General features: G+C 40.8%; 1 protein-coding gene across 2 annotated transcripts in view; it reads right to left on the bottom strand.

Annotated features, from left to right (window-relative positions):
• Positions 1 to 21,832, bottom strand: part of ubxn4 (UBX domain protein 4) — a 94,606-nt gene that overhangs the window by 5,709 nt on the left and 67,065 nt on the right. For both annotated transcript variants that reach the window (XM_080037465.1, XM_080037466.1), the window contains exons 11-12: positions 19,449 to 19,580; positions 18,315 to 18,532 (exon numbers count right to left, since the gene is read on the bottom strand). In XM_080037465.1, the coding sequence (XP_079893591.1) occupies positions 18,315 to 18,532; positions 19,449 to 19,580 (350 nt within the window). The remainder of the gene's footprint in view (positions 1 to 18,314; positions 18,533 to 19,448; positions 19,581 to 21,832) is intronic.

The following is a 21,832-nucleotide window of genomic DNA, read 5'->3' as shown; positions in this document are numbered from 1 at the left end:
TGCGAACACACTACACGCGTTACACGCATACAGACGCGTATAAAATCGTCTATTTTTCCATAGGGAACCACATGGCGCTAAAGCAACATTTTAGCCGCGTTAAGGCCGTTTCAGACGGTAGGCGACATTCCGCTCGCGTTGTCGCCTGGCACCGCGGCTTCACTTTTCGCTCCCCGTGTGAAATGACGGGCGGACGAGTGTGATTGTGATTTTTCAACCGCCGCGACAAAGATAAACAGTTCTCAACTTTTCCAACGGCTCCTACGAGCGCGCGCATGCGTTCGACGAGCACGGAAGCGACAGTTCCACGGGAGTGCGCCCGCTTGTCGTGGCGCCTGACAGAACGCCGCGCCTTCTCTCTGCCCGCTCGCCTCTCCATTGAGAATGCATTGCCAGGGGCGACAAACGCGTTCCGTCTTAAACGCCCTTTACGCACATAAAGCATACGCGGGTAACCCGTGTAGTGTGTTCGCACCTTAACGTTAATGCGCATTCAGAAAGAGGAAGTCACGGCACTCATGTCTGTTAGCTTTTCAAAATAAGAAATTGAAAATAATAGTCCCGCAAAACAAATGTTATTTTGGGGATTCATTTCTCCGCGTGAGAAATTTGAGGTGTGGCGTGTGAGAGTGTGAACTGGTTGATTTGCGTGTGTCTCACGGCCAAAGAGTGAGACTAGGCAGCTATGTTTAAAATTGTAGATGTTATTAGGGATTAAGAATAGAATGTCTGGAGCACAATTATCCCCTTAAAGGCCCTGGCAACACTCACAAATAAATAAATTACATTTACGTTGGGTTTCTCAATAAGCTGTTTACAATTATCTGATTAAAAATACATTTGTCTAGAACATTTTACAGGGCGGTGTGGGCGTGGCCAATAACGTTCTGTAAGGGAACGTTCTCTCAGTCATGGTGCTGAGCAGGTTAAGCCCAGTTCAGACCAAAGATTCACCACGCAACGAGACGCAAACTTGAAAATGTTGCAAATGCTCAACTAGCCTGACTGGCAGTTCACACTGCTGCAGCGGGCTGCGACAATGCTCTGGCACAGCTGAGAGCCACAAGCTCAACATCAACATCCTGCTAGAAAGTAACTTATTATTATTATATAGGTTTGCAATTAGTTGTAGGCTATTTTTTCCCACCACAACCGCAACCTATTTAATTGAAACAGGTGTCAGTGTCACAATGAAAATATATGAAATATCTCTGTCTCATATTTATTGTTTTCTCTTATTAATTTATTTCCCATTTAACTTGCAAAAAAAGGATAGGAGTGGGAATAGAGAGTGGGAAGAGAGAGAGAGAGAGAGAGAGAGAGAGAGAGAGAGACAGAAAACGAAGTCTGATATGTTGCTCATCACGTGATATGTGGTTTGAATTAAGAGCACAAGGAGTAAACTCGTAAAATATAAAAAAGACAATCAAATGAGTTCAAACCAGCCGGCCAGTTGGATCCTAAACATGCAGGCTAAAGTTGTCCAGACGGATCAACAGTGTGGAGACCCGCTGTTGAAGTAGGCTACAGGCATATTCTCAGAAGGGAGTGCTGACAAAAAAAAGAAGCTCTGTCTGCACTTCAATAATAACTCGCTACATTGATAAAAAAAAAATGCATCACCAATGCAATATTGTTACATGCAGCGGTGACACATGCCGTATTGGTCCGATTATAAGGCGGGGTTTCCCCCTGGGAATAGGTCGTAAAAAGTCGGGTGGTTTTATATTCGGGGTCTAATATTCAGCGTAAAGTTATGGACTGACCGTTACCAGAGCGATCATCAGCTTAAGGGCCTGTGCCTTTTTTTTCGGGTGGAACAGTCAGTGCGTTTACATGCAGACTCATAATTGGGTAAATAAACGAATACGACTTCAACAGGACTTGTAAAATGCATGTAAACACCTTTATCCGATCTACTTCGCACCCAAATCGGCACATTAACGGACAAGCGAAGTCAGATAAGAACACCTAGATAACTCATTCAAAGTCTGCATTCTCTCTGCATGTATACAGGAATCGGATATCGGATTTCACAAGGAAGTGGAAGGAGACGACGTAAAAAATAGTAAGGTTGTTACCGGAAGGGAACCGGACGTGGCTCTATAACCACTTGTTGAAAGGGCTACAGCGCCACCTAGCATAGTGGAGACAGCCATGCATCGAACATTTATCGAATATTTGAAAAGCGATGTATACTCAGACAAGTGACGAGGTCCGTTCGAGTGGCAAATTCGGTATATGTGATAATCCAATCCCGTTGTCCCGTGGAAACGTGGACTGGCTGCGCATTCAGATGCGGCCGGGACATGCGTGTGTGCGCTTGGATAGAGAACGATGTGTCGAGAGGAAAATAGGCACGGGAAATGGCCAAAGAGCTCCACATCCCCAGCACAAGATCCAATATTGATAGTCTTTTATGTACATATTATATCCATTATTGACCGCGTATTCCCATGAATCAAGCAAGTCACTGTTGATGATGGGCGATAGCAGGGCTGCATTAGGAACGTAAACAAACAGCTAAGGTAAGCTAACGTTAGCATTACGCCAAGCATTAGGCTACTTCCAAAATCGCGCTAATGTTGTGGTATAGAGTTAAGAGGAACACATAATCTATTCTTCCTCCATCTCTCTATCCCTCCTGTGCTTGGTGCCGCTTTAGTTTGCCTTGCTCTGGTAACATCACGTAGCCTTGGGGATGGGAATCGAGACCCGGTTCCTCTTCAGAACCGGTGACGAGTCAACCAATTCCTTGGAATCGTTAACATGCCTGCTTAACGATTCCGCTCGTTGCAAATGCGTCGTGACTTGACACTCAAGCTGCGTTGTTTTGGTTCAGAAAGCAGCAAACATGGCGTTGAGACAGAATCTCTCTAAATGTTGGTTGTTTTTCACTTGAAAAGGCAACCACTTGCAACAATTGTAAAGTTTCCATTTCGTCAAGTGACATGCGCACAAGCACGAGCGCAAGCGAGCAGACGGCGATCCTGACGGTTAAACGTTTGAATGTCCGCTGCCTGTCTAGTCGACACCAGAATTGCCCATTGGACTTGTACATAAAATGTGTGAGAATAAACGTGTGTAGGCATATGTGTGGGCTAATAAAAGAGGGAGAGAGATAAAAAGGTGAGAGCAGCATAAAGCAAAGCAAAAAGGTTTTCTTGACCGCTGCCTTAAGCCCCGCAGTGTTTACTCACATTCGTCAGCTGGATTGTTTCTTTTTCCTCCCGAGAGCTGTTATAATGCTGCCTTTACGCACGGCGGGTCGAGACACGAACCCAAAACAACATAGGCCTACAGCGGAACTCGGCGGTCCGGTGATAAGGAAACAATAGTCTACACTTAAGTTTAACAATAAACTTCATAAAGACACACTTAAAACGATCTCTGCCCATACAAAAAGCACTGACTTGGATAACTTGATGGAGCGATCGATGTGCAAAAAACATCCGGCACATGTGTCTGATGACGGGCCGTTATATTAATAATAACCAGCGGGCAGGCTTATAAAAAAGGAAGAGAGATAAAAAGGCGAGAGCTTTTTTCTTTTTCCTCCCGTCAGCTGTTCTAATGCACCCTTTACGCACGGTGGTTGAGACGAACGCAAAACAACACACAGTGGAACACGGCGGTCCGGTGATAAGGAAACAGTAGCCTACACTAAAGTTAAACATGAAGCTTTGTAACTACACACTTGAAATAACGATCTCTGCCCATACAAAAAAAAATACTTGGATTACTTGAGGAGCAATCGATGTGCAAATGTGTCTGATGACGGGGCCGTTATATTAATAATAAACAGCGCGCTGCACATCAGGGGCCGTATTCACAAAACATTTTAAGGCTAAGAGTAGGTCCTAACGTGCTGATTTAGGAGTGACTCTCAAAAATAAGGGGCGTTTCACTCCTAATTTTAGGACTCCTAACTTTTTAAGATAAGTGTAATTCACAAAGCATTTTAGCGCTAAAACTAGCTCCTAAATCTATGAAAAGCCAGGAGTCCTCTCGAAGACTCCTATGTCACTAAGAGTAAATCACAGACAACCATTTGATGGTGTTTTGGAGAGATTTAATGCTAGTGAGCTTTATAAAAAGGTACCTTAATAGCTGTAAGGGTTTAATGATCTTAGTAAAGCTATGTTTAGAATGTATAGACACATTTATATTTATTATATTTATATAAACAATTATTTGTTAAGTTCCTTTTCCTGCAGTTGCTTTGGGTTTACGATGCACTGAAAGTTACTGTTGGTGTCACGTTTGGGTTTAATTTGTTACTAGAGGAGGCCCATATGTGGCGCTTCCATCTCCTCCATTCCACAGGTCCGCTACTGTATAGTTGCTCGTCTCGCCTTTTTCCTTCCGCATGCACTTTACGATTTCGCCAGTTGTTGTTTCTAAATGGTGAATTTCCTGGTTTGTCGCTGTCTGACTATTGCTGCATAGTCCGCCGTTGAGGGAAATACAGTGAGAGTGCATGGCGTGCAGCTGTTCAATGAGGATATTTTTTCCGATTCAAATCATTGTAAAATTTTAAATGAATAGACCAATGTGGCGCTATTGTAGATTAATTGTGAACGAATGTGTGGGAAACCCTGCAGTATCTTGGTTTCATGTTAAATCAGTGTCACTTGTCATTAATTGTATATAAAAACTCTTCACTTTAATACAGCGACACAATATGGATATCTCCCACAGTGGTTCTATCATAAACTCACTCTTAGCTCTCATTCCCTCTCAGCCAATCACTGTGGGCATAGAAGGTATGAACATAGCATAGCAACAGGGTCAACACCGCCCTCTATTCTTAGCTTAGGAGTCCCTCCCATTCCTTAGTAAAACTTGATCTTATCAGCTTTGTGAATAGGTTTTAAGAAATTACTCCTTACTAAGAACTTTTAGTGCTCCTTAGGAGTACTCTTAGCGCTAAGATAAAAATTTTGTGAATACGGCCCCAGAACAGCATGTACATAACATATCTCGTATCCTTCCTGAGAGGGCATACATGATATTTTTTCTGCAAACAAATGGTTAATTTTCCAAGGTTGATAGTTGGTGTTATCTTTACAGAAGACTTCTTTGCATTTTTTATGTCAGTTGAATTTAGTTTCAAGTTGAATGCAAATGAGCACAGTTAATATTCCAAAAGGCACAAGCTCTTCCTTGACTGTTTTCAGTCTGTGTTTTGTTTTCAACTTTTTTTTTGTCCGGACCAATGAATGTGAAAATTGACAATTTCCTAATCCTAAAGTAGGGGAGAACGGGGTAAGTAGGCACACTTTTTACTCTAGTGAGAATTGCTCATCACCAAAACATCTGTCAATAGCCATTCCTACATTAAATTGAAGCTTAAGGTGTTGGCTAGAAATGTGTGTCTCTCTTTTTTTCCAACTTATTGTAATGAAGAAGTAATTTACCATCAAAGACACTCTGACACATTGTGACAACCAACCCCATCAAGGGGTCGGTTGTCACACACTATGGGGTTGTTTGTCACAATGTTATCTTAATGGGAAAAATCTTAAAAAGAAGGCAAGGAGGCAGAACCAAATTTGAATGTTTAATTGCATTGTCAAGTTGACAAATAGGCCTACATAACGTTCTGTAGCCTTGGCAGCTGGTCTAGTTGGGATGCACTGGGTTGTTTTGTTTTTGTTGCCCTTTTTTCTTTTGCTTGCTAGCTGCCTTTTCCTGCTCTATTCTTTCCTTCTCTGGGGTGTCAGTGAGGATACAGCTTGACAATTTCTTTCGTTATTGGGTTCCTTTTCTGGCTGCAGCCTTGAGATAACATGTGACAACCAACCCCCCAAAAAATTTGACGACCAACCCCAACTTGAATTTCTTGCTAGCATCAAGGCCAACAACCATCTGACAACTAATTAGCTTGCTAACCACAATCTAAACTATAGTTTACCCTTCACACTTTCTGAGGGTAACAAGTGTATTGTTATAAACCCATTGTGTAAAAGCCTAGAAGAAAAATACTGAGAAGCAAAATATTTTGAATTTGACATGAAAAACACAAAACATCCTCTCACCTGAAATGCAGCAGTCTAACTCCAAGGAAGTCTATGTATGTGACCTCTGATCCCAATTCTGGACCTTTTTTATATCAACATTTCAGACCTAGCGCGCTCTGGTGGCGAGATATAACGAATGTGACATCCAACCCATGTGACAAATTACCCCGTTCTCCCCTACTCTTAATAATCTTTGCACACACTCGACACACTTCTGATCAGATATTTGAGCAGGTTAATACAAATAAACAAATGTGTACTTATTTTCTCACACAATGAGAATCGATAAGAGAATCGATAAGGAATCGGATCGATAAGCAGAATCGGAATCGGAATCAGAATCGTTAAATTCTTATCAATTCCCATCCCTACGTAGCCTACAGCTGATATCACCGGTTGCGCTCTGAAAGGACAGCGGCCAACTAGGTCAAAGTTCAAATAATTTGATCATATATTTTAAATTAACGTCTAATGTATATTTTACAATTGTTGTATAACTTGTGTATATAATTATTATTTTCTGACAAAATATGTTGCAGTTTGAGGTACTTTTGTGAAAAATGTTTTAAAAAAAAAAAAAAAGAAGAATATTCCGAATACTGAATTGAGCTCCGAATAATAATTTAACAAACGAATACTTGGATATTTGAATAATTCGGGCCAGCTCTAGGAATCTCACGTGGATGGAAGCCAAAAGTTACACCTGTGCTGGCCAGGAGGATAGTGAGAGAGGTGAAAAATAATCCTAGGATCACCACCAAGGCCACCCTGGTTAATCTTGGCTCTGCTGGAGGCAACGTCTCAAGGCAGACAATCCAACGGACACTGCACACTGTTCATTGGACGCAGACTAAGGGGAATGCCTCTTCTCCAGATAAGGCTCCGAAAAGCCTGCTTGGCCTTTGCAAATGCTCATCTGGACAAAGAAGAAGGACTTCTGATCTTCTGTGTTATGATCAGACTAAATACATTTAATTGTTTGGTCACAATGATGTATCCTTCATTTTGCATAAAAAAGGTGAAGCCTTCAACCCTAAGAACACCATTCCCACACTGTCAAACATGGTGGTGGGAACCTAATGCTTTGGGGGGTGTTTTTCAGCCAATGGACCAGGGAACATAATCTGTTGAGATAGGCAAGAATATTGCAACTTTTCATTGTACATATCTTGTTCTTAGGAGAATGGGAAATGTATATTTCTTGTTTTCGTAGGGAAAAGTATGATATTTTTAACAAGACAGGCAAGGTAACAAGTGACCTTTAATATTCAGGTAGAATCACTAAAAGTGTTGTATTCAAGTTTTTATCTTGAAATATATACATAATTGTGAATTCCTAAGGCCTCTCTGAAAAGGCATGCCTGGGCTTGTCCTGGGACAGGTCAGGGGTGAGAGAGACAAGGGGGGCAGTGGGTCCTTGAGCTGGACACACACACCCTCATATTTCCCTCCACCCTCTCCCCCCTAATACACACACCCACCCTCTCTGTCCTCAGACTATATAAAGCCAGGGTTTTGAGCATGAAAGCTGCTGGTTTTTGGGGAAGTCTTGACTGTTCCACTTTTTTGTTCTTTTAGCATGGACGAAAGACTTAGAAGAAAAACTTGAAAGAAACACTCTGAATCTTTTTGAGTGCAAAATACTTAGAAAAATTGAGGGCTGTTAATTTTTTGTTCTAGAGAAGAGGGTGAAGCTCTGAACCAATTCTTCTTTTTTCTGAGAAGATTGGTAAGGAAACATTTGGGTTACTAATAGGAATTAATTGATGAACCAGGTTGTGGAATGGCATCAAGTTGAAGTTTTGAGCTGTTGTGACCAACTTTTCCTGACTCTTTGTGTCGCAAAATCACCATTGTTATAAGAATTTGAAGAAATTCAAATTAATATGACTTTGGTGAAAGCTCGGCCATAAACTCTGAGAATATTTAAAGTTGTGTAAACGGTGGATAAACTTTTATACTTGATAGCGCTCCGAATAGGATCTCTTGTGGATCAACAAGGTTATAAAGCTGTGGAACCAACTTTTTCCTGACTTTTTGTGTCGCAAAATCACCATTGTTATAAGAGTTTGAAGAAATTCTAATTAATATGACTTTGGTGAAAGCTCGGCCATCAATCCAGAGAATATTAAAAGTTGTGTAAACAGCGGATAAGCTTTGAAAAACCTGAAGATGAGAAAACTCCTGATCTCTTGTGGATCAACAAAGTTTTAAACTGTTGAACCAACTTTTTCCTGACTTTTTGTGTCGCAAAATCAGCATTGTTATAAGAGTTTGAAGAAATTCAAATTAATATGACTTTGGTGAAAGCTCGGCCATAAACGCAGAGAATATTTAAAGTTGTGTAAACAGTGGACAAACCTTATTGAAGAGAACTCATGAACTAAATTCAATGTGAACAAATTACATAAAACAAATAAGCTAAGTCTTATATTTATCTACATATATTAACCACATAAATGGGAGTGTAGGTACTTATTTTCCTTCCTTTCATTTTATTTTATCTTTTCTTTCTATATAATGAAAGTATAATCTTTTTATATTGGTTGAATAAAATTTCTTGAAAACTTTATAAATCCTGTGCCTGATTTTTAGTTTAGAGTTGGGAACAAGGACCTAATTAGGGTTTTTCTTTAAAGAGATCGCGGCGCTCCTGAGGTAAGCAATTCAAACCTACACTACGGCAACACCACTGATAAGAGAATACACATCCCATAACACACTCCTTAAAATAGGAGGGAATTGCATTTATCTGCTGGCCTAGTTCATCCAGGTGTATGAATTAAGTGAGGACTTAACGGTAGTCTTTTGAAGTCAGGGGTAATGTAAGGTATTCATCCACCAGAATAACTAAAACCTATTATCTAATCTCCTCCTTTCTAAAAATGTATCTAGGACAAAGGTCTGAAATCTGGACTTAACCTAGGATAAATTAGAAGAGACATTGTATGTGTCATTAGGGGACAACACAGGGGGAGATCTGGAGATAGGCAGGAGTCAAAGGGTCAAATGCTTTAAACCAGAGCATTTAAGGTAATAAAAGGTGTGAAGGTTTTTGGTGAAAAGTAAAACCTTTTGGAACTGTGTGAATCGGCTTTGGTCCTTCTAGTCATGTAGAGGGGTGAGTGTCAAGGAACACAGTCTACTTTATAGTGGAACAGGTTTATTCAAGGAATAAATAGACTTGGCGGGCTATATATACACGAAAACGTCCTGATATTACTTCAGCAACAGAAGACCCCACCGGGTGCCACTCCTGTTAGCTAAAAACAGGGAACTGAGGCTACAATTCTCACATGATCACCAATATTTGACAACAGAAGATTGAAAAATCATGCCTGGTCTGATGAGTCTCGATTTCAGTTGCGACATTCAGATGGCAGGTTCAGAATTTGGTGTAAACAACATGAAGGTATGGATACATCCTGCCGTGCTCCATCAACCACGGCCGGAGTGGGATACATTTTCTACTACAGTATAATTCACAGCAATTTACCTTATTTTTCTTGAAAACCTACCTATAAAGACATACAGGCTAACATTTATAAAACAAATTAGTACTTAGTAGGAAGTGTTTGTACATCTTCGGCAGTGTTGTAAAGAGTACCTGAAACATCCTTGAGTAAGAGTAGAGATACTTTACTAGAAAATGTACAAGTACAAAGTTACAAGTTACAAATCTTCTTTTACACACCACTTGAGTTAAAGTACTAAAGTATCTGATTTTAAAATAATTAAATTAAATTATCAAGAGTATTACTATTACTTGTGCATTAATGTAAAAGCAGGGTATGTAGCTGGAATTAAACTCCAGACACAGTTTATTTAGCATTAAAATGACTGATGAAATACTAAACTAGGCCTACAAGTGCCTCAGACTTGTAGGCTACTTAAAGTACTGGAGTTGAAGTAATTTGTTACACAACACTCAAGGCTAAAAAGAATTGGTTGTTTATAATGTTTTTGAATAGTTCCACGTATAGTTCAGACTGTGTGTGGACTCAAATGCCTCTGTGTAGCCTACTCAGGTGGCTGCCATGGTGCCAAGTGCCGTAGGGCTGTGCTGAGACGTCATTATCTGTATCTGTATCTGTTCAACCAACAAAATTATCTTTAGCCTATATGTATCTGTATTAGGATATGAAACCGGAAGTGGGCTGGGCTTATGTCTGAATATTTTTTCACCAAAAATTATTGTCCCTTCAGAGCCTCAAATTGATTTAATATTGGCACATAATTTATAATGAAATGTATTTACCTCATTCTGTACTTCTCATCTGTTTCTTTCTCTAATTATAAGTTGTATGAACTGTCTACGCCCCTACACCTTTGATTGTGGGACATTGAACATTCAGAATCAGAAGCAGAACACTAGGCCTATTACATCACAGTAAATCATAAACTTTGCCCACTTTATTTTATTTTTTCATCTCTTTCTCCCTTATTATTTTCTTTCAAAGGTTTTTTTATTAAATAATAATAATAATAATAATAATAATGGATTAGATTTATATAGCGCTTTTCAAGGCACTCAAAGACGCTTTAAAGGGTTCCAGGTTCCATTCATTCACACACAGTCATACTGGTGGTGGTAAACTACCATAGTAGCCAGTAGCCACAGCTGCCCTGGGGCAAACTGACGGAAGTGTGGCTGCCATTCAGCGCCTACGGCCCCTCCGACCACCACCTCAAACATACAGCAGTCATACACATACACATGAGGCAAGGTGGGTGAAGTGTCTTGCCCAAGGACAATGAGACAGGTGGCAGAGCGGGGATCGAACCGCCAACCCTTGGATCATTGGCCAACCCGCTTAACCACCTGAGCCACGGTCGCCCGTGTTGAATGTTAATAACAACGGAATTGTAGCACAGCGAGTACAAATTTTTTCCCCTTTTTCTCCTGAACATACCCCACCCACATCCCACCCTCACACCCAACAACACAAAACACACACCACAAGAAACAAAAACAAACAATCAATATGAAAAAAAACAAAAAAACAAAGAAATAAAATTAAATCAAATAAAAAGGGGGGGGGGGGAGGTAGCTACTCTTCTATAGTTATTATTGTTTTTTTTAAATAATTTAGGAAGGGGTGCCAAATTCTGTCAAATTTATTCTCGGATCCCTGGGTTGTGTAACGTATTTTCTCTAAATTCATACATGCCATAATGTCTCGAATCCAATGTGAGTGGGAAGGAGGAGCAGGATCTTTCCACTTGAGAAGGATAGCCCTGCGAGCAAGTAGTGAGGTGAAGGCCAGTACTCTCAGCTTCACTTTGGGTAAGCCCGAATTTGGTGCAATGCCAAAAATTGCAGTGAAAGGGTTCGGCTTAATTTGATGCTGAAGTACTTCAGAAATTGTTTGAAAAACTGATGTCCAGAACTCAGTCAAGGTGGGACACAACCAGTACATGTGAAAGAGTGATGCCGGTGCGCTCTTACAGCTATCACAGGTCAGGTCTAGGAACATACGAGCTAATTTAGTTTTAGATATGTGGATACGATGCACTACTTTAAATTGCACAAGAGCATGTCGGGCGCACATGGAGGTAGAGTGTATCCGATCCAGGACTGAATCCCACATGTGATCTGCGAAGGCAGAACCTAGGTCCTGCTCCCACAGGGTTCTTATAGCTGCTAATGAGGGGCTATGCAACTTCGAAATAAGGTTGAAAAACACAGAAATTGAGCCTTTTAATGTGGGGTTAACAGAAAGAAACAAATCGACATGATTGGCTGGCGGTTTATAAGGGAATTGGGGAATTAACTTCTGCGTAAAATGCCTGATTTGCAGAAATCGGAAAAAATGTGTCTTTTCGATACCAAAGTGTTTTGTCAATTGAGAAAAACTAGCAAATAGATCATTAATAAATAAATCACCGATGCATTTTAAGCCTTTTTTATGCCAGATCTTGAATGCACCATCCACCGTCGAGGGAGTAAACAAATGATTAGCTGCAATTGGGCTGAAAAGTGAAAAATTCTGCATTCCGAAATTCTTCCTAAATTGGGTCCAAATTCGAAGGGAGTGCTTAATCACGGGACTACTGTTGGGAATAGCCGAAGAGAGTGGAAGTGCGGCGCTTAAGAGGGCGGATAGAGACAATGGGCTAATAGCGCTAGACTCCATTGTTACCCAGACTGGGGCTGAGTCGTCAAGGTGAAAATGTACCCAATACACTAAAGAACGGATATTAGTCGTCACTGTCGTCATCCGGTTACGTCCTCCCCAGAGTACCATATAAAGGGCTCTGGCGCGCCCATATTAGATAGAACCAATTGAAACGTGAGCCCGGATTTCTGGTCTTCTTGAAAAAGCTTCAACGGAGAGTGTCCAGACCAACAGGCGCAGCAAATTTAATTTGCCAGCGCCTAGTGGCAGGTCTGGGAATGCCAGGCTAATCAAACGATGCAGCAAAAGAGCCAAAATGATCACCAGTGATGTCAGCCAGCCCAATAACAGTCTGTTTACCCTGCTGCCTTCAGGGAAACGCTACTGTCTGCTGAGGGCCAACACAGAGAGGATGAGGAGAAGTTTCTTTCCCCAGGCCATCAGACTGTTAAACCAGACTGACAATGTCACTAATGGCGCTTTTCCACCGCATGGTATCAGCTCAACTCAACTCGACTCAACTCGCATTTTTGGCGTTTCCACCGCAATTTCATGGTACCTGGTACCGGCTGCTGTTTTGGTATCGCCTCGCTCTAGGTTCCAAGCGAGCTGAGCCGATGCTAAAAGGTGACGTCGGCAGACGGCCGGCCACTGATTGGCCAGAGACTATTGTCTGGCCAATCAGTGGCCGGCCGTCTGCCGACGCTTCTGATTGGCCAACTCTCCGGTACTTTTGAGTGTATTTACGCCGCGTGCAGCCTTCTCTGGCTCTCTTTCATTTGATTTGCATCACAGATCCGATTTTTTTCCATATATTTGCTAAGCTCACCCAGTGTTGGTTGTTGGGGAAGTTACTTTTAACATACGAGAGGAGACATGTAGGGCAGCTAGCAGCTAGGCTAAATAGAATATAGTAGCCAGCTGGGACAGACATGATAGCGAGCGATTACATTACAAGCCTCGGACTGAACTGATTACCTCAATAAAATATTCAGGCTGAGACACGGCTTGCATTTGAAAACACGTATCCTGAAACAAGCACTATACAGTCAACTTTATCATGCCCGTGTTTACGTGCATAGGGATGTACGTGACGCATCCCTACAGCTGACTGTGTGGCAGAGGGACAACAACCATCCCTTTTAATGGCCCGTAGCAATATTCTTCTACTTCTTTTAGCAAACATTTTCATTTCATTTCATTTAACTTTTATTTATCCTCGAGAGACCAATTGAGGGGTGACCCTCATTTTCAATGACGTCGAGTCAAAACAAATTCAAAACAACAATACAAACAAAATATTCAATGCAAAAACATCAAATACACAACAAGTGAAGAGAAGAAAAAACAAAACGATTGAAACATTTACAGAGTGGGGAAGAGTGGCAGCAATTAAAAGGCATAAAGTACAATATAGTCTAATTAAAACAGTTACAAGTAGAGTTTGGCAGATCCAAGATAGTCTGTTTAAATTGGCCAAAGGATATGAATGTATTTAGTTTAATTTTTAGCTGTAAGTTGTTACAAGGTTGTTAGCTGTAAACAGATACAAGGGGGGTATTTCTTAAACATTTTTCATCCGTGTTTTTGGCGGTTGGTTCAGTTAATAGTGCAACAACTGCTCGTAATTTCTGCTTTGCTACTTTGCTCCGGAGTAGGCTTTCAGCCCCTTACGACAACCCCGCCCACGTTCAGGAGGTACTATTTGCGCTGGCAAACGACCCGTGCTGCTACCAAACCAAGTTGAACTGAGTCGAGTTGAGTCGAGTCGAGCTACATGTGCGGTGGAAAAGCGCCATTAGCCGACCACCCAATCACCACCCACTCATTATTATAGTCTTGCACTTTATATAGTAGTTGAATTACAGCCGGACTGGTACATAAGAATTTCACTACGCGTTGCCCTGTGTAATTGTGTATGTGACGAATAAATAAAACTAAACTAAACTAAACCCTTTGGACTCCACAGTTGTATTGAATAATCTGATGAAATCGCTTAAAGGTCTCATATTATACACTTTTCTGTCAATATTATATGGTCTTAGAGGTCCCTAATACGTTTTTATTTAGTTGTTTGCTGAAAAAACCATTCAGATCATTTATTGTAGTATGCCTCTATACCCTGATTTTCAGCTAATCTCACGGTGGCCTATTTTTAAAACCGAGCTGCAGCTCCCCTCGTAAATATACAATCTATGAGCTCCCCCTGCCCCTGTCTGGAAGCGAAGCCATTGGTGTCTGCCCATAGGTCCATAGCTTGCCGTGCCTGTGCTGTTACCACGGTTGGGTTTACCCTGAGAAGAACCATGTCTAGGGCTAGTAACGCAGGAGCTCACCCGCACTTTGAACAGTTTGACATGACCGATCCTTGTCTACATGAAAGACTATGTTCATACAGATGCACTGACAGCCACAAGCTAATGGAAACGGCATGTTCACAATAAAAATGCAGCAAAAGATGGAGGCTACTGCGAAGCTAGCTCGGAAACTAACGGCTAAAAATATCACTAAAATCAGTGAAAAATTTGCTTCAAAGTTAGACTTCGACTCTATTACCTTCCAATGCTTTGTCTTGTTAAAAACGAGGCATTTTCAGACTGCTGTGGGGAATATAAAGAGCTTGTTATGGGCAAAAGATCAATGCTTATCCCGAAGCTAGCTTGGAAGCTAACCGCTAAAAATATCACGAAAATCAGTGAAAAAATTAGCTTCAAAGTTAGACTTCGACTCTATTACTTCCCTATGCTTTGTCTTGCTAAAAACGAGGCATTTTCAGACTGCTGTGGGGAATATAAACAGCGTGTTATGAGCAAAAGCTGGTTGCTTGTCCCAAAGCTAGTAGCTATACACCAGGCAGGCAAAAATACCAATAAAAACTATTATTTTAGTTTCACCGATAAAAAAAAAGCACAAGTAGCTTCCTATCCGTTGTGTTATTAAAAACAAGGCATTAATAGACTGCTGTGGTTAAGACAAATGAGTGGTGTATGAGCAAAAGCATTCTGTGTTGGTGTATGTAACATTCAGCATGCTATGCTGGACTACAGGCATCTTGTCGCTTAGCGGGGAAAACAACCTGGCTGTCGCTCGGAAAATTTTCCATCAGATCTCGGGGCCGTGGACCAATAAGAAATGGGGGGTAGGGGTTTATCATAGACTACTGCACGGTGGAAGTTTCTTTATATGTCCATGGAAGTTTCTGGTTACTAATATGGGGGGGAAGCATGGACAATTGGACATATAAAGAAAATATGGGGAAGTGGCTGTGCCGACTGGCGAGAATTCTGACTGGAGTATATTGAAGAGGTTTTCAGAAAGGGGGAGGGTGAGGAAAGGAGAGATTTTTTTTTTTTTATTACTTTGGCAGTCCCTAGGCACACCGTGGACCCTTAGTTATGTTCCAACACATTTAAAAAGTGCGTTTTGCATAATATGTGACCTTTAACCTTGTTGATATTTGGAGAATTCAGCATCCCACAGAGAAAGAATACTCATTGTTTTTACAAGTTCATGGCATCTATAAAATAAAAGATTACTATCTTGTTGATTCTAAATTGGCATCGATGTTGGATGGAAAAAGGCCCATTACAACTGGCAATTTAATTATAACTTACTTGATGAAGCAAACATTTTCACGTTTTATTAAGGAGTATGTGGCTTTCAATGACACAGGCTACGTTTCAGATTCAACTCTGAGAAGCTTTCAAAGTAGTACCAAGAGGATTTGTGAAATCATATGAAGGAGACATAGGCTGTCATAATTAGATTGTGCTGCCTTAAGTGTAAGTAAGTATGTTTGTTATGTGGGAGTTTTATAAATCGAGAACTAAGTGTTCATATTTGCATTTTATTTTGGTTTGGAAAAAGCGGCAGAGTGAGCCCTCATGAATATAAGATCTTCGCTTCAAATCTTCGGTCTTTCACAGACATTCTTTGATATCAGTTTGCAGACTTTTTAAGAGGGAAAACCGCATATACAGTGCTGCTTGAAAGCTTGTGAACCCCTTGAGCATTTTGGAGTTTTATTGTGTTTAACCATTATTAATTCATTTTTATCAATACCAATATTTTTTATATGAAATAACAGATGTTTGTTTATCAATTCAACATTTTTCTTTACAAGAAATCGATTGTTAAAAGAGGTCAAACTAATTATTTGCCAACTGTTGTATGTGCAAAAGTTTGTGAACCCTGAGCTGCATTGCTTAAATCGAGCAGGTAAAAACAATCAGGTGGGCCAAACTGATTGATGAAATAGACCAATATAATGAGAGGTCTTTAGGGAAGATATTGGGTGGCACAAGGTAAAACAGAGATAAAACCAAGTCAGTTTAGGCTCACCAAAGTGAACCCATACAGGTCAGACATGCTAAAAGGGTAAAAAAATCTCAGAGGATCTCAGGAATAGAGTTTTGATGTTGCAGATTTGTCTGGGGAGAGCTATAAATTTATATAAAAAAGTTTGAGCTCCATCAGTCCACCGTGAGGCAAATCATCTACAAATGGAGAGCCTCAAGAGTGACTTAACATCTACCGAGAAGTGGGCTTCCTTCAAAAATATCCTCAAGCGCCACAAGAAAAGTGATTTTTCAGGTAAAGGCCAACCCAAACATTGTTCTTGTTTGTTTGTGTTTTGATGGAAATTTTAGATCACTTTTTGACAGCCAACAACATTTTATGTGAATTTCCTATACCATTTAATTTGGAGCTGCTGTTGTGTATCAATGCAAATGTCATTTGGTGTACTGAAACAAAATGTGGAATCTTTAAACCCCTGCCGGTTCCTCAGGCTGCTGAAAAGTTGAGTCCTTGAGGTTTGGTTTAGTTTGAACATTGTTGCTTGAACTATTTCTACCAGAGGAGTATTTCAGGAAGCAGGGTTTACAAAATCTGAGTTTAATCCTGCACTCCAACTCTGGGTTTTCGGTTTCAGAACAGTGGATCAGCATTGGGTCAATCAACTCTGAGCGTGTTCACTCTTGGTTGAGCGCGTGCGTAAAAGCCATCGTCAATGGATCGCTGATAACATGATTCACCATGGGAACAGGAGAAACAAATGCTTGATCCTCCCACTTATCCACTTCCCAAAAAAATAAAAAATAAACTCCCACTAGAGTTAGAAATATTAACGAATGAGCTTATGGTATGGAGAAGAATTAACGGGGATATTATCCCATAACTCTGATCTAATCACCTTGGCAATTCATAAAAAAACGGGGCAAACATTTTTTGTCAAGAGAAATATTACGCTTCCATATGAGAAGCAATAGTCTATTTTAAAGAGTTACGCATTTCAGCAGCAGCAAAAGTATTAAGCTGGCACAGCATTGCTGACAGTGTTTTATATTCACGGTATAATATGTGGGCAAGCTAGAATACTGTGCAGTAAACAGACTGTCGCTTCTTTTAAATGGGGAGTGAACGACATTAACGTCAGACAAATTATGTCAATTATGTGACAGTTTCCGTTGTAGAGCCTGATTTATTTATAACCAGATAATTTTCCTCAAGTGATCACAGTTTAAATTATTATATAATTTCTATATTCATATTAGGCTATTTAACGAGGCTCGTGAGGGACTTTGGGATCACACAAGTGAACACTAACGATTGCGTGCAGCCGCAGAATTACATTTAAACCTGACAGAAATCTGTTCAGTGGCAGAGACGTTAAAAAACTCCTGTTAATAAAAAAAAAGGATTTGATATACATCCAATACAAATAGGTTTATTAATCTGAATGTAAAGCATGTTCACGATGTGTAAGGTGGCCGCATATATGAACAACAAGAGGGCTGAGAACTAGGCTACTGATCAGATAAATTATCGAACAAATGTAAAATCATTAGGAAATGATCAAAACATCCTGATGGAGATTTCTATGGAGTGGTTTTGCATTAAACTGTACATGGTCGCGTTGTGAAAGTGACTCTTTCTTCAGCCGGAGCTGCAGCGTGAAGTGAAAACAAACTCAGAGTAGTTCAAACCACGCATCTGACAGGTTAGACCCACGGCGTATGTTGCCGCAGTAACTGACTCTGAGGTGCGTTGAACCTGCTTCCTAAAACGGAAAACCCAGAGTTTCCACTAACTCAGAGCGAACAAACTCTGAGTTGCCTCAAAACCTTCTTCTTGAAACACCCCCCTGGAATGAAGCAGTGAGTGTCCTCACCTCTTTGCTTTGTCGGAGCCTGAAGGTTTTGACTTGTTGTGAGAGTTGGATTGGTGGCTGGGGCCCCTGGATGCCGTTTCAGGAGGGGGTGGGGATGCAAACAAGACGGAGCTAAGGAATCTCCATACAGCCAGCAAAGGGTAGAGGATTGAGCCCAACACGGCCCAGATACCGCCTCCTGAGGACTGGACCACTGAGTTAGCAGGCCTGACAGACTGCTGAGAGGGAGAGCATCCAAATGATGTTAATACAAAAAGCAAGTTCGGGGAATGGTTCAACATTCTACATAATAATACTGCTCCTTTATACCTACTCATTCATAATCCAACGTAAAAGAAGCAGTCAGATCACCAGAAGCACCACACAGGAAAAGCATATTTTGTCATATATTATTTTCCATACAAAACTGAAATCACTACACACCCATATCAACGATATACATAGGTACATGGCTGTCAGATTACTACAACTACACACACTCATCTTGACCTGTGTGTTTCATATTAAATAATCATTGATGTTGTCCGTCTGCATATTATGCCCTGTATGTGCTTTTAATATGGTTGGTGTGACTCATTTCCTCACCCTCGTCTCCTCTGTATTGTATTGTTATTTATTGCATGAACTGATTTGATGTCTCTTCCTTCATCTGTGCTTGTTTATTTGTGATTGCTGCAATAGTGTGTGATATGTTTGTATGTCTTTCTCCATTTTGATCGGGCTTGCTGTAATCATAAATGTAATGCTATTTTTTTTTGTAAACTATTGTATCTTAGTGCCTATCAAAAACTAGCCATGGACTAGAGCTGAAAATGAGCCAAATATGCTAAAGCTACTCCTTTTACTTCCCAGTTAATTAAAAGGGACTGTCCACAAAAATACAAACTAAACTCATTTTGGGACATATTTGTTAAGAGTCAGCTTAGGTGATTACTCCTGCCACCCTATACTAAGCCCAGCTCACCTTGTCCTGACTAGCTCTGTAGACAATACACAGATATGATACCGATATATCCATGTGAACCTCAGATGATTGAAAAGTGTCAGTGTTTAAGGCTGTCTGGTAGCTCTCCTGAGCTCTTTTTTTATTATTCAGGGCTGACTGAGAGACAGCTGGAGAGTGGCTCTACTCACCGGTAAAAGCACAATGGAAGCACTTGGAGCCAGTTCCAGCTCCAGCAAAGTCTTGTCCAGGTCTTCAATGGTGAACTCCCGCCGAGGGAACATGGTTGCCAGAGAGAAGTTACCATAGCGGTTTCCCACTTCCTGAGACAGGGCCAGCACAAGAAAATGTTCAGCCATTCTGCATGAAGTGATTTAAAATAGCAATGTTTTACAGTTTAGTCTACCTTCACATTATTAAAAGATATGTCGGTCAGATGTGGAATCATTGGGAAGTCACAAAATCTTCACGACACAGCTGGCTCACTTTAAATGACACTACCCGCGCTCTCTGCCGGGCCTGTCGGCAGGCTGAGAGACGGTGGAAAAAGGACTAGCCTCGCGTGTGTCTTTCGAAATGTTACAAACTTGCCTTTTGACCTATCAACGAGCTGTCAAAATTGCAAAAACGGTGTTCATTTCGATTATGGTTACTAATATCTGCCATAAACCACAGATATTGTTTAGCGTAATTAATTCTCTTATTAATCCATGTGACAATAATTCTGCCGTACCCTCCTCTACTCTCTGTAACGCTTTTCTTAAATTTTTTGTAGAAAAAATATCTGTCCTTAGATCCTCACTAGTCACACCCTTTGAACCTGACCCTTCTGTTCCTCCTATGTGCAGTGTTTCCCCTAGAATTGTTTTTAGGCCCGGTGGTAAAAGCTGATAAAGAGTATGCGCGCGGCGTGCGTACCAAATTTCTAGTAGAAATTGACCAAAAGTAACCGTATTATGGATGAGCCTCTTTTGACAGCCCGCTACAAATGAGGGCATAGGGTTATGCCTTCACATTCGGTACGTTTGTACATTTTGTCTTTCCCTCAGGATTTTTTCAGACTGCTGGGGGAGAATGGACCTTCTAGTGGGGTCTTGGGTCATGCCCCTGCGGAAGAAAACATTTAACTTTTTAAAGTTAAATGCATCAATCTGGTGCACTTTGAGAAGCTAAATCTGAGTAAAAATGTTTTGCTCTGTAAACAGCTGTCATATGTCCTGCCTAAAACAACTTTCTGGAATAATTTGGAGACACAAGCCATATAAACTATTGAAGAAAAACACATGGATATAAAAATAAAATACAATGAACACTAGACCTAATATAGACAGGTATGTCCTGTCTAGTATTAATTTCTGAAATAATCTGGATCATGAAACATTTCCTTTAATTGATCAAATATTACTTTAAAATAAATGAATTAACCTAGGCTACACATCATGATTAGCCTATCAATCAAAATGTGTGCAAAATAAGCAAAATTTTGTATTCTGACCATTATATTTCATGTAGCCTATTTCTCAATTTAAAACATAAAAATAAAGTAGCATTGAAAATACCAAAAAATAAAGCTTGTAGGGCTACAATAGCCTGCTGTTTTCAAGATAACTTGCTGCGCTGTCTCAGCTGTTGATACAGATTGGTTGCCACGGCGACATAGCGACTTTAGCTTTCTAAGTTTTGCTCAGCACTTTTTCCTGTTCAACTCCCTGTTACTGACTCCTAAATATCTCCAGTGTAATGTCTGCTGGCTAGTCATGCTCCTGCCATGAACCTATAAAGGAAGGTTATTTCTCGTCAGTTTCTCTGTTTGACATGTGCGCTCCGAATGCACACATGCATCGCGCCGCGCAGCTGTTGGCCTGGCGGGGGATCCCGTTGGCCTGGCGGGCCCGCCAGGCCTGTATAATGGTTGGGTAAACACTGTATGTGCCTAGCTGTTTTGGACCAGCTAGAGCCCATCTCAATGTCCTCTCTATCTGAGATTGTTCACCATCTTTGGCCCACTACCTGCCCCTTAGATAGCCTCCCCTCTCGTCTACTTAAGAACATATTTGATACAGTTGGCACCTCAATTCTTATACTGATAAACACCTGTCTGGTATCTGGTTGTGTCCCAGCTTCCTTCAAACAAGCTGCCGCGCAACCTCTGTTAAAAAAGCTACACCTCGACCCCTCTGTGCTCTCTAACTTTAGGCCCATTTCAAAACTCCCTTTCTTGTCAAACATCCTAGAAAAGGCAGTTATTTCACAGCTCCAAACCTACCTAGCCAGCCACATATGCCTTGCATGAAAAGTTCCAGTCTGGTTTAAACCCTGCCATAGCACTGAAACTGCTCTTTTAAGAATGTTCAATGATCTCATTTTAACTGTCGACTCTGGGGATTGGCCATTTTAGTACTGTTGGACCTATCGGCTGCCTTTGACACCATAGACCACACAATTCTGTTATCACGTTTAGAAAACTGCGTAGGAATTAAACATACAGCACTCAAGTGGTTTCAGTCATACCTAACAGATAGGACCTTCTCTGACCACCTAGGGGATTATTCATCAGAAACAGCCCCACTCACGT

Source organism: Ammodytes marinus (assembly GCF_949987685.1).
Source record: "Ammodytes marinus genome assembly, chromosome: 12".
NCBI lineage: Eukaryota > Metazoa > Chordata > Actinopteri > Uranoscopiformes > Ammodytidae > Ammodytes > Ammodytes marinus.
The sequence above is the reverse complement of the archived record's forward strand: the minus strand, read 5'-3'. Positions and strand labels throughout refer to the sequence as shown.